This window comes from Micromys minutus (assembly GCF_963924665.1).
Source record: "Micromys minutus genome assembly, chromosome: 24".
Taxonomy (NCBI): Eukaryota; Metazoa; Chordata; class Mammalia; order Rodentia; family Muridae; genus Micromys; species Micromys minutus.
Window position 1 is genome coordinate 32,980,945 of NC_137959.1, and position 15,229 is coordinate 32,996,173.

General features: G+C 42.5%; 1 protein-coding gene across 1 annotated transcript; it reads left to right on the plus strand.

Moving 5' to 3' along the window:
- Window positions 1-7,175: 7,175 nt before the first annotated feature.
- On the plus strand, window positions 7,176-13,933 carry CMTR2 (cap methyltransferase 2). The gene is made up of 2 exons (XM_080936661.1): window positions 7,176-7,270; window positions 10,580-13,933. The coding sequence occupies exon 2, from the start codon at window positions 10,599-10,601 to the stop codon at window positions 12,900-12,902; it is 2,304 nt and encodes a 767-aa protein (XP_080792787.1). The 5' UTR covers window positions 7,176-7,270; window positions 10,580-10,598; the 3' UTR covers window positions 12,903-13,933.
- Window positions 13,934-15,229: the final 1,296 nt, after the last annotated feature.

Consider the following 15,229-nt stretch of genomic DNA (forward strand, 5'->3'; position numbering starts at 1 on the left):
CTGAAATGCTGAGGTCAGGCAAGTATCTGCCGATCCCAGTTCTGAAGGAAAGGTAACCTTGAGGAAAGTCTCAACTTCTAGGCTTGTTTCCTTGTCTGCCAAACAAGGACACCATTCATTAAATCATTTCCTCATTTAACAAACATTTATCGATTGCTTACAATGGGCCACAAGCCAGGAGTGCTTAGATCAATATCTACCATGTCCTTTCAAAACCCATGGTCTAACTGCAGCCTAATAGATGGGAAACAAAGCATTGGGATACTTAGAGACAAATGCCATGGGCCCACTGTAGGGATAAAGAGGAGTCCCATCTGACCGGGTGAGGGTGGGGACCTCTCCTCAGCACATGAACTCACTGTAAGAATAAAGTCTTAGAAAACACAGGATAGATGGCATAGGTAGAGGGAGACAGAAAGGGATCAGAGTGGTAGAAAGAGAATCAAAAATCTTTTGGAACTATGCAGGACATCTAACTCCACTACCCTGCCCTTGACACTGCTCCCTAGCCAATCTCTGCTGTTTGGCATGTCCACATTAGACTTCACAGTCTTTGCCCCAAATTTCCCTAGGCAGCCACTATCAGCTGTACTTGGCCTCTGAGTTGAAACATTGCCTACTGTCAGCATATACACCAGCAGTGTGCTAACCGCAAAACACCTTTCCCAGATGTAATGTGGTATTAGTGTTGCTCGTTAAGGACATGAAATGCGAACCCAGCTCAATACAAATGGTTCAGAATCTAAAGTGTGTTTTGGTGAACATTCACAAGCATATAGTCCACGTCAAAAGTCATAAAATCTCCTTTTAAATTGGATATGAGATGGATGAACATTCCTGAAAATTTTGTGTGTGTGTGTGTGTGTGTGTGTGTGTGTGTGTGTGGGAGGGGAGTTGGCTGAACAAAGAAGACATTTCTACAATGTATTAAAGTTCAGATGAATTTAGGATTGGAGGAGATACTCTTGCTGTTCATGTTTCAAAGCTTTAGGAAGTATTATATATATATATTATATGTATATAATATATATATTTATATACATAGTAAAGAGAAAAATATAACACTGCTGTATCCACTATCCCAAAATTTTAATGTGATAACATTTACTATTGCTTCATTACTTAATAAAAAGAATAAAACATTACAGATCCAAATAGTATCTTTTGTGCCCCTTTCCTATGTCCCTGAACTTTCCCCAAAGACACACCACTCTCAAGCTTGGTAGATATCTTCCCCACTCTCGTCTGGATAGCAGTCTTTTTCTATTTGTGCCCAAAACACACTGAACAGAATTACTTCCTGTGTTTTTAAAATCACATTAATGATAACACAAAGAAAAACTGCTCTGTGGCCCTTCTTCCTTGTCACTCAGTTTGTGGACATCTCCAAGGTGATAAGAGACTTGTTCTGCAGCTTACAGCCTGTCCAGCTTCCCTTGAAACCAGTCTAAATGGTTGAAGGCAGCATGCAGATAGAGCAGACAGAGTCTCAGTGGCAGGTACGAAATCATTTAGTCTCAATTGTCTTCTCTCTCCTCTCCTCCAGCTCTTCTGCTTCCCCTTCTTTCTTCCCCTACCTTTCTTCCCCTCCCGGCTCTACTGGTGATCTGGAATATATTAAGGAAAAGTAGCAGAGAGAAAACTCTGCAAAGGTGGTCTGTATTTAGCAGTCTAGCTTCCAAGTCCTCCTCCTCATTCTCTAGGCATAGCTAGCAACTATCAAGTAAGCACTTGGTGTTTGTCTGGTAATCCTAACACCACCGTGAGGGGCTTTCCTTGCCCAAGGTTACAAAGCTGGGCTGTGGAGAGTTCAGCTCAGGCACCAGCTGCAAGAGCTGGTGTGCTTTACCAGTCACCAAGAGGAGTTATATTGATCCCAATGGGCCCCAGTGTTAAGTGAGCTCTTAACACTACAAGTCCCCAAGGCTCGTGCTGTAACAAGTGGGGTATTGATTGCAGTTAAAAATAAAGCACTGTGATGATTCCCAATAATAAGTAAGAACGAAGCCCTTGCTTACAAATTCACAGGGTGAAGATTAGTTCAGTTTCCTGACATGATATAAAACCACCCTTTAATTTACAGCTTCCCTTGGGAAATTTGTTCGACTCTCACTATTGGCCCTAAATATTTAAGGACAAAAATGGTTCCTCCTTTCTCTCGTGAGGATTTCCTATTGAGGCAGAGTGATTGTGGAAATCTAATTTCCATGGTCCTCTGTACCCTGGCTCCTCATTATTTCTCTGGATTGAATTTATCCTACTGCCAAATCCATATGCAAAGACCTGATCTCCCATGTGATGTGATTTGAGGTTGCAGATTTTGGAAGGTGTGTTGGGTGTTGGTTCCTTGTCTTGTTACTATAACAAAACACCCAAAAGGCACAACTTAAGGCAGAAAGTGTTCATTTTGACTCACAGTTTTCAGGTATACATTACACCATGGTTGGGAACCAGGGACGGCAGGATTGTGAGGAAGCTGTTTCTAGTTTGGTTTGTGGAATTGGGCTAAACACTATGACCAACAGCAATATTGGGAGGAAAGGATTTATTTAGGTTACAGGGTATAGTCCATCACACAGAATAGTTGGTCCATCATGGAGGGAAGCCAAGGCAGAAGCTCAAGGTAGAAACATGGAGACAGGAACCGAAGCAGAGACCACAGCAGAACACTGTTCCTGGCATGATTCCTGGTTTATTCCACTCAGGAACATCTTCCCAGGGGGTGGCCACTCTCACCCTCCTCTGGGGGCTTATTAGTAATGGAGAAATTGTCCAACAGACAGTCATTTAAGCAAATGATGGAGACAGCTCCTCTTGTTGTGGGCTCGTCAAAAGTGTGTGCAACCAAGAATAACCATCACATCTCATGCGTGGACACCCTGCAGCCACACTCAGAAAGTATATAGTTATTAATGCTGGTGCTCAGCTTACCTGATGCTTTTTATTTGGTCTGTAATCCCAGGCCTTGGAAGGGTGCCCCACACATTTAGGGTAAGTTTTTCCACAGCAAGTCACTAACCTAGTGGAGACAATCCATCACAGAGACACCAAGAGGTTTACTTCTCGGTCCTTCTAAACCATATCAAGTTGAGTCAAGACTTATATCACAGAAGGTAAGTCTACCTTGGTGTGGTCAGACTAAAGGCACCCTCACAAGAAGACTGGTTCCTTAGAGAGACTAGAGAGCTATTTCTTCTGTGTCTCACAGAGACAGATCAAGAAGACAAGCACCTTAAGAGCCAGAAAGAGAGCCAAGAACTGGAACCCCTAGTCCCTTGGTTTCTGTACTTTAAGGAGCTTCATGACCGTTTTGTCATAGAATCCCAAGACATTACCTGTAGTATAACCTTTGACCTTGCTAACTGTCCACAACTTTTGAGTGATTCAAAAAGTGATTCAGAAAAGCAGGAAGACTTAATGAAGTTATGGGGGTACAACTCAGGGAACAACTGTACAGAGGGCGAGACTTCGAGGGAGGAAAATCACACTGTCTCACTAGAGCACTGTTTCTCAACCTGTGGGTCCCAACTCTTCCTCAGATACCACACATATCAGACATTAATATTACAGTTCATAACAGTAACAAAGTTACAGTAGTGAAGTAACATTGAAATCATTTTATGGTTGGGGTCATCACAACATGAGGGTTTAAAGGGTTACAGCATTAGGAAGGTTGGTAATCACTGCACTAGAGGGCTAAATATTCCTCCCACCCATTCTGCGTGGTCTAGGTGATCTGGCTTACACACACACACACACACACACTCACACTCAAAAATAACACCAGTTCTATTAGATTGTTATCACTCACTTATGGCCATATTCAACCATAATCCCTGTCTCCAAAAGAAGTCACATTAAGAGTTAAGCCTTCAATATACAAATTTATTTTGGGGAAACACAATTCAGTCTTTAACAATGTAATTGTGTTTTTTTTTTCATTCTTTTATTTTTATCTCTTTGCTATGCTGGAGAGTGAGCCACAAAGTTATCTTAATTAAAAAACGTATTTTCAGTTAGCACATTATTAATGGCAATATTAAACTCTTGTTTTATGGCTAATTTTAAATTATTTTAATGGTATTTACAATCTACAAAATATGTCACAGTTTTCCTTACTTGGTAAGTAATTACACACCATTTAGTCAGGACAAGAATGGATTGCTGTAAATACTTTTTTAGGAAGACACTTTATACAGAGTTTTAGTCCTAAACATATGTTAAAATGTAGAATGAAGTTTAACTACATGTATGGTAGTAAAGCAGACAAAAATTGCTTTTATGACTGATGTGTAGAATTTTTACACTCATGCTTAAAAATTAACTTTTTGTAATATTTATTTCTAAACAGTATGCAAAAAGCTTCGCCATCCTATGTGCACACGCACTGCACTAAATATTACAATGCAGATATTCTGCCCAACGTTACAGGAGCCAAGTTGGTTATTATTTTTACTCTAATTTTCTTTTGTGTGTTACTTTTTAAAAAATTAATTGTTATTTACTTTACCTCCTGATTGAAGCTTCCCCTCCCTTCTCTCCTCCTAGGTTCCTCCCTCTCCCCTCCCCATCCCCCTTCTCACTCTCTCCTCAGGAAAGGAGAGGCCTCCCATGGGTACCAGTCAGCCTTGGAATATCAAACTGCGGCAAGACTAGGCATATCCTCTTCTACTGAGGACAAGGCAGTCCAGTTAGGGGCCAGGGCTCCAGAGGAAGACTGTGCAGTCAGAGGCAGGTCTCATGTCTGCTTCATACATCTGGATTTCTTCATCTTTCTTAAAACCTTTCCAACAGCCCACTGTCTTGATTTTCTAACAACATGGATGCCATTCGTCTTTTAAAAAATATTGCCTCCAATGCACCTGAGTCTGAACGGGAATGATACTGACGGCTTGCCGCAGCTGGCAGCAAACTGGATTCAGTCAGACTCAAGTTCACACCCTGACTCTGCTGCCTAGTGACTACGTAACCTTCGGCGAATTGCCAGACTGTTTTCAGCCTGCATTCTGTTCCCAAAACAGGAACCGTAAGTGTATTCACGCCATGTGATTGAGAGAACTAACATTTTTAAAGCCGCACGGGTTTTATGGTCACTGTTAGTGTAGTGACTGTTTTACACAGGGAAGACTTCCCTACATCCTTTGCTGTTTGGAATATTCTTGACAGTATTTATGAACATAGTAATTTTATTGAACAGATTACAAATCCCTCATATGCTACTTGGTTCCATAAACGAACAATACTCATATATTGACATTTTAAACTAATATTTATTGTCAGGAATGTGGCATCTTGTAGGTCACCCATGGTCTAGTGGATGGTCCTATGCATAGACTATCAGCTCGAATTGGAATCAGTGAGTTATAAAAAAAGAAAATAAAGAAGACTGTATGAAATTGAGAGGGGACAGTTGGAAGAGGATGAGGGTGATCAAAATATATTGTACATATGTATAAAAGTCTCAAAAAATAAATTAAATTTAAAAAGAACCCCATTTAAAAGGCAACAGGCGAAAATGGAAATACTGAAAAGTTGCATTAGGTGTAGAAACACAAAACGGTGGAACACTTCAGAAATCTGGGGGAGTCTTAAGCTACACATACAACAGCTACAATGACTCTCTCCTCTTGGTCGTGGTGCTGTTGAGAAGCTGACCTACTGGAAGACCTAGTTCCTCCACACCTAAATCATTTACACAAGAATAATGAAAACATACGCTTACAACAAAATATTAAAAAGTTCACAAACAGGTTCATTCCTTTAATCACCAGTCTAGAAACTAAATAGGCACCCTTCAGTAGGAGAATTGATTAAAGTCAACCCACAGAATGACAAACCCCCTGCAATATAAATTTTAGAGACATAAGACAATATAGATAAATACATTTTAAATAATAAATTGAACAGAAAGAGGCTGGGAACAAAGGGTCAAAAGGTAATGACTGGATTATGTGACCATCTAAACTAGGGTGATGGGAAATACATTGATAACTGCTTCTCGGGGGTGGAAGACTAGAAAGGAGCTTTAGGGAACACTTCTAAAATACTCAGTAAATATTTGCCTGCCCCACAAGAGGGAATTTGTGCTTCATATTGTAAACAGGGTCAAAACTAACAAAATTGTGGGCTCTAAGGGAGAATCCACTAATTTTTCCCCCCTAGTTGCCAAACTGCCTTCTGAATATTTATGGTTATACTTGAAAATCTGTGCTGTTCCCAGTCTTCAGAAAAGCTTCTTATTGTAGTGGATGGTGGTTAATGCAGACTCACCTCTGTTCAAAGTTCTGAGAAGCTAGTGAGAACTCAGCCATAGACAGGCCATCTAAATAACACCTGCTCCCCAAGGCTCCGGGGAACTTTGCAGGAGAGGGCGTGAAAAAAGCATAAGAGCTGCAGGGTGTGTGAAGTACTGTCCTCTAAACATGACATGGCTGTTACACTTATGAACTCACAGCAGCCGTGGCTACCCACAGCTGGGGAGGTAAAGACAGGCGGATACTTGTGACTAGATGGCCAGTCTAGCCAGCCATACAAGGGAGTCCCAGGCCTGAGAGACACTCCTATGGTAACCCTGGCTGACCTGGAACTCTCTCTACGTTGACCAGGGTAACCTCGAACTCACAGAGATCTGCTTCCCTCTGGTTCATGAGAGCTGGGATCAAAGGCTTGTGGCACTACACCAGGTGGTTTTCTTTTCTTTTTTCTTGGCTTATTAATATGTAAACACGTTATTTAAGTGATGATACTAACTTGTCGTTTCGTTTCTTTGGTTTTGAACTCAAGCTATCCGCTGAGCTCCAATTTTAATGCAGTCTCTCCTAGGAACTAGCATCTATCTACCAAGGGTAAACTTTCGGGTTCCAAAGCCCAGTTCCGTTGCCATGGCGACCCGCAGAGAAGGAAGCGTTTCTCAGCCCCAGAGCTCAGCGCCTAGAATTGCTGTACTGAGCGACACTGACGCGCCTGACGCCAAGTCCTCCTGTAAACGCCTGCGCAGTGTGGCTGTCAGCGTCTGGCCGCCGGTGGGGGCGTGGCCTGAAGGAGGCCCTGGCTGCAGTTGCGCGTGCGCAGGTCCGGGCAGCAGTCCGGGCTCTTCCTCCTCCTCCTCAGCGATCTGGGTGGCGGGGTACATAAAGGAAACTCCACCCCCGGAAGCTGTTCCCGGGAGCGGAAGTGGCGGGTTACCCTCTCGAGCGAAGACCGCGTGTTCCGTGCTAACCCGAGCGGCTCTGGTGGGCGTGGGCTGGAGGAATGCGAACTGGGCTTCTCGGTGAGTGACAGTCCTGGGACGGTTCGCTTCGGGCCAGGGGCGGGGCTGCTCAAATGCGCGTCTGAGACGTGGCTGTCCCGGGTCCCGAGTGAGCACTGCACGTGCCCCAGTGTTTTTACTTTCGTAGGAAAAGTTGGCGGGAACATTGATAACACTCCCTGATATTCATTTAGACCTGACTGCTGTTGAGAACTGAGTGCCTTTGATGTTGGACTTACAAGTTTTACAATAGTTTCTTTGTGGATTTAGACAGGAAGCGTCTTGCCTTCCTCCTTTGGTGTTGGACTTAGAAATTTTATAATCATTTCCCTGTGGCTTTGGACAGGAAGCTTCCTGCCTTCCTTCTGGAGCCTGCAAAATAATACAGGTGATACTGATCAGTCTCACAAATGCCACTCCATGGAGTGCTTAATGAAAGGCACAGAGGTTCACATACTGGGAAGTCTACACATAGACTTTGGAAACGACATGCATTTAATTTAAAAAATTTAAAAAAACTTTTTTTTTTGTTTTAAAGTCGTGCATTGAAGTGCTGGTGTAATATTGAAATACATTACTCTGTTTGTATAGCTTTGTTTTTTGGGCTAACAATTTATCCAGTTAATGCTAGTGTGCATCACTGCCCACTAGCCATAGTTGGAACCTTTTAGGGGTGTGGCATGTAAGCAAAGTAAAAAATCCTGTCCTCCAAAAGTGCTGAGCTTACATTCTTTTGGGGAAGACAAGTCACAAACAGAACACAGAAAAAATAATTTATAGATGTGAATGTTATTTATGAAAGAGGAAAGGGACATTAGGAGCCTGAGACACAATTTTTAAAATAAGAATGTTAGAATAGGCTTCATAGAGTAAATTGCCTTCGATCAAATACTAGGAGGAGCCAAGGGAATTAACTATACAGATACTTGGGGAAGTAAAACCCAGGTAGAGGCTGCCTCTTAGTATTGAGCAGTGTTTCAAGACCAAAGGAAGGTGCCTTGGTCTTCAGTGAACAGCAGACTGTGTGACTGAAATGGAATGAGTAAGGGGGTGGTAATATATAGTCAGGAACATTGGAGTGTTTGAATCACTTTAGTTGTTCTAGAGTGAAGGCAATTATCTACTTAATTTCAGTAAGATTTCACAGCTTAACCACAGCCATTAATTAGTATGTGAAGTTAATGGCTAAAAGTAGACTTTTTCCAAAATAGAATGTATTTGAGATCTAAATGTGGCTGCAGTTCCCAGTAAGCACAGCGTGAATCAAGACAGTTGAGCTTATTGTAGTAAATATTCTGTTTGTTCTTACGTAGGATTTTTGTGCATGCAGAAATAATCTGTTTTTGTCTTCCATTAGAAGAGTTTCTAAATACAGTTTCTAACTGTTAAATGATGTTGCTGTTTGTGACAATTAATCTCTATTCCCATGGGACTTGTAAGTAGTTGTGGCAAACAAGATAATTAAAAAAAGGAACCCACTGCTTTAAGGAGCTTACAGACTTGTGGATCAGATAAAATACAGGATGAAGGGGGTGGAAAGGTTTGCTAAGAGGTCAGGACTAAGGAAGCAACCAATATCTTGAAGTCACAGGTGTGGTCATAGCTAACATTTATTTCTCAGTTTAGATTTCCTTTGAGTTCATCTTGCTCAGCATACAAAGAAACTGCGCCGGACTCATGATTTTCACCTCGAATGTCTGCTCTTTGTGGAATGGTGATTTAGTTGTCAGTTTTTTATATCTAACAAATTTTATGTCTAGCCATTTACTGAATGAATTATGACATCAGTGCTGAGCATAAACTGAAAACTTCAGCACTCCTCAGATAACCATCGGGTGGCACATGACACTCAAGAGTTCCACTTGCTGGAATTTAGCCTCTGTCTCCCCAAGATATATGTTTCTGGTTTCCTAGGCAGTAGGGGTTCTGTTGTTGATGATGCTTTTATTAGGGTTTTGTTTTTGATTTTACATTTATTTATTATGTGAGTGTACATGTGTGGGCGTGCTTGCAGGAGTCCATTCTTGTTCTTGCACCACATCGGTTTGCAGGATTGAACTCAGATCCTTAAAGGCTTGGCAGCAATCCTCTGTACCTGCTGAGCCATCTTGTCAGCCCTCCAGCCAGCACTGCCGTCTAGAATGCAGAGTGACTACAGTTCTGCTCATTATAGACTTTCAGTTTTAAATTTTGTTTCTGACATCTGTTACGTTTTAGTGATAGAAGAAATAATTAGATTCTACAGGATAGGTTTGGGCTGTCTAACAAAGCAGATAGAAAGCAGATTACCAGGGGAAACATTGGACAGTTTTAGCATCACCAGGAGGCCCAGTGATTTAAGTACGATTTAGTTTACAAATGGTGTAAGATATGCATTGGTTAGCATTACACTGCTGTGATTAAACACCTACAGTAAGCAATGCAGGTTTATCCCCGATTGGGAGAAAGGTTTATCCTGGCTTTCGGTCTGTTACTGGTCAGTGGTGAGGCAGGACACAGTGGAGAGTGCCTGCAGGAAAAGGGCTGTTCACCTTGTGGCAGCCAGGAAAGGACAGAAAGGACAGGGGTCCTAATAGCTACTCAGTAACCTAACTTCCTTCCATTAGGTTCCGCCTCTTAAAGGTTCCCAAGTAGCAGTACGAACTGGGAACCAAACTTTTCAGTCAAGGGTTTCTGGGCTGCGTTTCCGATCCACACTGTAGCTATGAACAGTAGGTGATGGCTTACATTGGTGTCTGATGTCACCAAGGTACCGGTCTCAGTGAAATGCCATCAAAAGCGTGTAAAGCAACCTTATAAGTGGGCAGGTTGCTGACGACAGAGAGGCTCGACCAGGCCATGCCGGGAACGTGGGTTATGAGGAGAATTACAAGTGCCTAAAGGAGTTTGATTGGTGTCACGCTTGAGGATGAAGTTGAAGCATATACATGGGCTTACAGTACGTGTGCTGTGTCTAATCTGAGGACGGAGAGCTTTGGGGAGGAGCCAGGTGAGTTGCTATGGCAAACGCTGCTGCTTGATGCTGCTAAATATTCTGTTATGTGGCACCTCCTAAAAAATAATTTGAAAGACCATATTTTAAAATAAGACAAAAGAATTGAACTCCAGAATAAAAAGTCTTATTTTCCAGGCCACTGGTTAAACTGTAAGGAGCAGAGCTGGAGTTTGAGCCTAGGCCTCATCACTATCTAGGCTTCCCCCTTTATTCCGTGTCACTTTGCTTTATGACAGTGAATTGACACCAGCCTTCACATTGTACTGATCAGATTTGCGCCAATGCCGTCTCTCTCTAAAGGTGACTCGTGTGACCTTCCGTTTTTGTCTTCCCAGATTTTAGCTTGGTTTGAAAATGAGCAAGCGCAGAAAGCTTCCAGCTCAGCAGCCAGCAACAACTGAGACCTTCAGCCCAGACGTTCTGGATGCCGTGTCTGAGCTCTTTGCCAAGAGCTTTTCCTACCGTAAGCCACTTGATAATGAGTGGCAGTTACCGGCTCCCGTGGAGAGCTTCGCCTGTGAGCACGCAGAATTCAGTGCTTTTCTTGACTTGAAGAACTCCCTAAACGACGTCAAAAACCTCCTGAGTGATAAGAAGCTGGACGAGTGGCACAGGCACACGTCCTTCACCAACAAGGCAGGAAAAATCATCTCTCACGTGAAAAAGGCCGTGAACGCGGAACTCTGCACTCAGGCCTGGTGCAAATTCCAGGAGATCTTGTGCAGTTTCCCACTTATTCCGCAGGAAGCTTTTCAGAGCGGAAGACTGAATTCTCTGCACCTGTGTGAAGCTCCGGGCGCTTTCATAGCTAGCCTCAACCATTACTTAAAATCTCACCGGTTCCCCTGTGAGTGGAGTTGGGTAGCTAATAGCCTGAATCCGTACCACGAGGCAAACGACAATCTTAGGATGATTATGGACGACAGGCTGATTGCAAACACCTTGCATTGCTGGTACTTCGGCCCAGATAATACTGGTGACATCATGACCCTGAAGTATCTGAAGGGGCTTCAGGATTTTCTCAGCGGCATGTCTCCCATTCACCTGGTCACTGCTGATGGGAGTTTTGATTGCCAGGGAAACCCGGGGGAACAGGAAGCTTTAGTCTCTTCTTTGCATTATTGTGAAGCTGTCACTGCTCTGACAACTCTTGGAAATGGTGGCTCTTTTGTTCTCAAGATGTTTACCTTGTTTGAACATTGTTCTGTGAACCTCATGTATCTGCTAAATTGTTCCTTTGACCAAGTTCATGTTTTCAAACCTGCTACTAGCAAGGCGGGGAACTCAGAAGTCTACGTGGTCTGCCTGTGCTATAAGGGAAGGGAGGCTGTCCGTCCTTTGCTCTCCAGGATGGTGTTGAATTTTGGCACCGAGATGACCAGGAAGGCACTCTTTCCCCATCATGTGATCCCAAAATCCTTTCTTGAGCGACACGAAGAGTGTTGTGCTTTCTTTCATAGATACCAATTAGAGACTATTTCTGAGAACATTCGTCTTTTTGAGTGTATGGGGACGGGAGAACAAGAGAAACTGAATAATTTAAGGGATTGCGCTGTACAGTGTTTTATGCAAAAATTTCAACTGAGACCTCTTTCTAGAAATCAGTGGCTCGTTAAAAAATCCAATATTGGCTGTAGTACGAACACAAAATGGTTTGGACAGAGAAACAAGTATTTTAAAACCTATAATGAGCGGAAAATGCTGGAAACCCTTTCATGGAAAGATAAAGTAGCCAAAGGGTACTTCAATAGTTGGGCGGAGGAACATGCTGTCCACCGCCCCGGGCAGAATTCACTCCTAGAAGGGACTGCTTCCAGTCTCGAGTGCCACTCATGGTACATTTTAGAAGGAAAGAAACTGCCGAAGGTCAAGTGTTCTCCTTTCTGTGATGGTGAAATTTTGAAGACTCTTAATGAAGCCATCGAAAAGTCCTTAGGAGAAGCTTTGAGTGTGGATCCCAAGGTCGGTCCCGAGCGGCAGTACAGATGTTGTCAAGTCTTTTCAGAAGAATCAGTATTATCTGAGTTGTTGAGCCTTACCAAGTGCCTTCAGGAGGAGCAGGGTGTAGAACCTAGCAACCCAATCAGGTGCCTGCTTGTGGGCTCACCGACAGGCTGTGACCTCCAAATGCACACATCACTGGAAGTCCGGCTTCTGGAATCCATTGAACTCACAGCCTTCAGCTGTTCGTTACTTCATGACGGTGACCCAACATATCAACATTTGTTTCTGGGTTGCCTGCTACACTCACTGAGGCAGCTTCACACAGGAGATGTGATGATTTTGCCCATCCTTTCCTGCTTCACAAGATTTATGGCCAGCTTGACCTTTGTCCTCCACAGCTGTTTTAGATTTATCACGTTCTCTTGTCCCACATCCTCGGAGCCCCTCAGGACCTGTGCTGTCCTGCTGTGCATTGGTTATCAGAACCTTCCAGATCCAGTTTTTCAGTTTCTGCAGGATGTTAATGAACTCTTGGGCACCGTGCTCCACCCCAGTGCTCCCCAGCAGGTTTTACAGTTTATGCCAATGGAGGTGCTCCTTCAGGGGACGCTACTTGACTTTTTGTGGGATTTGAATGCAGCCATTGCTAAAAGGCATCTGCATTTGATTATTCAAGGTGAGAGAGACAAAGTCATCAGCAGCCTTGAGCTATAAAAGTGAACATGGCATTGATGTGTCGTTTTGTGACTTACAGTTTCTGATTTCATTTTACCTGCCCTATTTATTTAGTAATTTTTATTTGGGAGAAATACCAGTTTGTATATTAAAGGACATTAATTATGGGAAGTCATAGCTTGCTGTGATCTGAAGGATATGTGACTCATAGGTACAGTTTGTGGTAGAAACCATGCCCCGATGGTATTCAGCCTCTAATCATGTGATATCTGTATGTGCCGGGGGTGACTACACACTTGCATATACAGTTGAGTTGGTCTTATCTGCTGCAGATTTGCACCTCGTGCCTTAGTTCAGACTTTCTCCCCCAACTGATTCCTCTCTCTGGCTGATGCTGTTAGTGGTCATGACGGGAGGCGAGTCGCTCTATGGCATCACTGTGTACCTGGAAGCACTTAACATGCCTAAGGATTTCAGGGATCTTTATACCAGATGTCTTGATATGTGCCATTCATTGCCTTTGGATCAGTGGTTTGGTTTTCTTTGAATTGAAGTGAACTATGAATTTTTTTGTATGTCTCTTTTTCTAGCTATAAATATCCAACTAATAAGAAAAATAGCTTTAAGTGAAAACCAAAGGTCATTTTTGTACATTGAGAAATTGAAAAGCTTCCTTCAGCAATATCGGCATTTTAATGTCCTGGAAAGATGGTCTTCAGGCTTGGTGTATAGTCTCCCATGGGTTCCCTGGGAGTGTGTTGGTCATGGAGAACACTCGAGGGAAAGAATAATGCTTCCACAATGATGGCTAATCAAATTTTTAATCTTTATTGGGTGTTTTTTTTTTTTTAGTATGAAAATAGCACTTTACCAAGATTATCCATGAGATAGATATTTAATCAATTTTATTTGATTTTGTTAAGTAATATATATTTAATAAATTAATGAACTTTTCTAGCAATGTGTTAATTCTTCATTACTTTGAAGTTTTATAAGGCACATAATTAAATGTCATGCAAATTCTTAGGTATTTTCTAATACTTTAAAAAAATTAGATGTATTCTGTCATGTATCCGGTTAATAAATAAAATTTTCATGCTCTGTTATTTTTGAGTTCCATTACAATTCACAAATAAAGTCTTCAGCAGGTATGTGTTGTGTTTGTTCCATTAAAAAAATAGTCATAATGAAAGTTGAAAAATATAAGTTGGAAACTTCCAAAGGAAGGGTGACTGGGAGTTACTGTTTCATTTCCTTTTCTTTGCAGTCATGAAAATGTATTCCTTCAATGTTATGTTTATGGGAAGTCTTCAGGAGTGAATTTATACACTTCAGGGGCTAGGGTTAGGGGAGCATGGCCTGGCAGTGAGAGTCTGAGGTGGAGTCTCTCTGAAGGAACTTTATTTCCTACTAGTGATTTGATGTGGGTGGCTCTGGTTAGTTGCAGTTTAATAGCAAATTGGTTACCAGGAGAGAAACTACTTTTGGGAACTGTTCTGCTTGTTAGTAATAATGGGGTTTATTTTTTTACTTACTTAAACCATTTAATTGGGATATGTAGTTGGAAATTTGAATTTATGACTAAGCAAACTTGCTGTGTGTGTGTGTGTGTGTGTGTGTGTGTGTGTGTGTGTACATGTGTTATTATGTCCATGTACCTTGAGGTCCTGGAGGCCAGAAGAGTGTGGACCCTCTGGAGCTGGAGTTATAGGAGGTTGTGAGCCACTTGATGTGGGTTCTGGAAACTAAATCCCAGTCCTGCAAGAACAGCAAATGCTCTTAACTTCTGAGTCCCTAAAACCTACTTTCTAAGACCATCAAAGGTTGTATTTTTCAAAATACTAATTCGATCATTTGAACATGTTTAAATAGTCTTACCATTTTTAGCATGATATGGGGGTGTTGAAGGAGAGTGTCTTCTTTAGGCTCTGATATTGAGCACTTGATTCCCAGGTAGTGGTGCAGTTTGGGGAGGTCTAGAAGATTTGGCCTTACTGGAGAAAGGTCCTCACTGGGGGGTGGACTTTCAGGTTCCAAAAAAAATGCACCATTCCCAATTTGCTCTCTGCTTCTTGCCACAACATGAGTGTTGAGTGTTAGGCTCCAACCCAGCTGCTTACTGCTCTGCTTTCATGCTCTGATGGTGATGAACCCTTACCCCTCTGGAATTGTAAGCCCAAACAAGCATGCCCAATGGTGGTTGGGTGGGAGAGAAAGATGGCTCTCTTGGTAAAGTTCTAGCTTTGCCAACATGACCTGGCTTAGTTCTCAGAATCGGATAGGTGGCATGTGTGTTTAATCCTTGCATTGGGGAGGTAGATTGATAGATTGCTGGGGCTTGCCAGTCAGTATAACCTGTGGGGTGA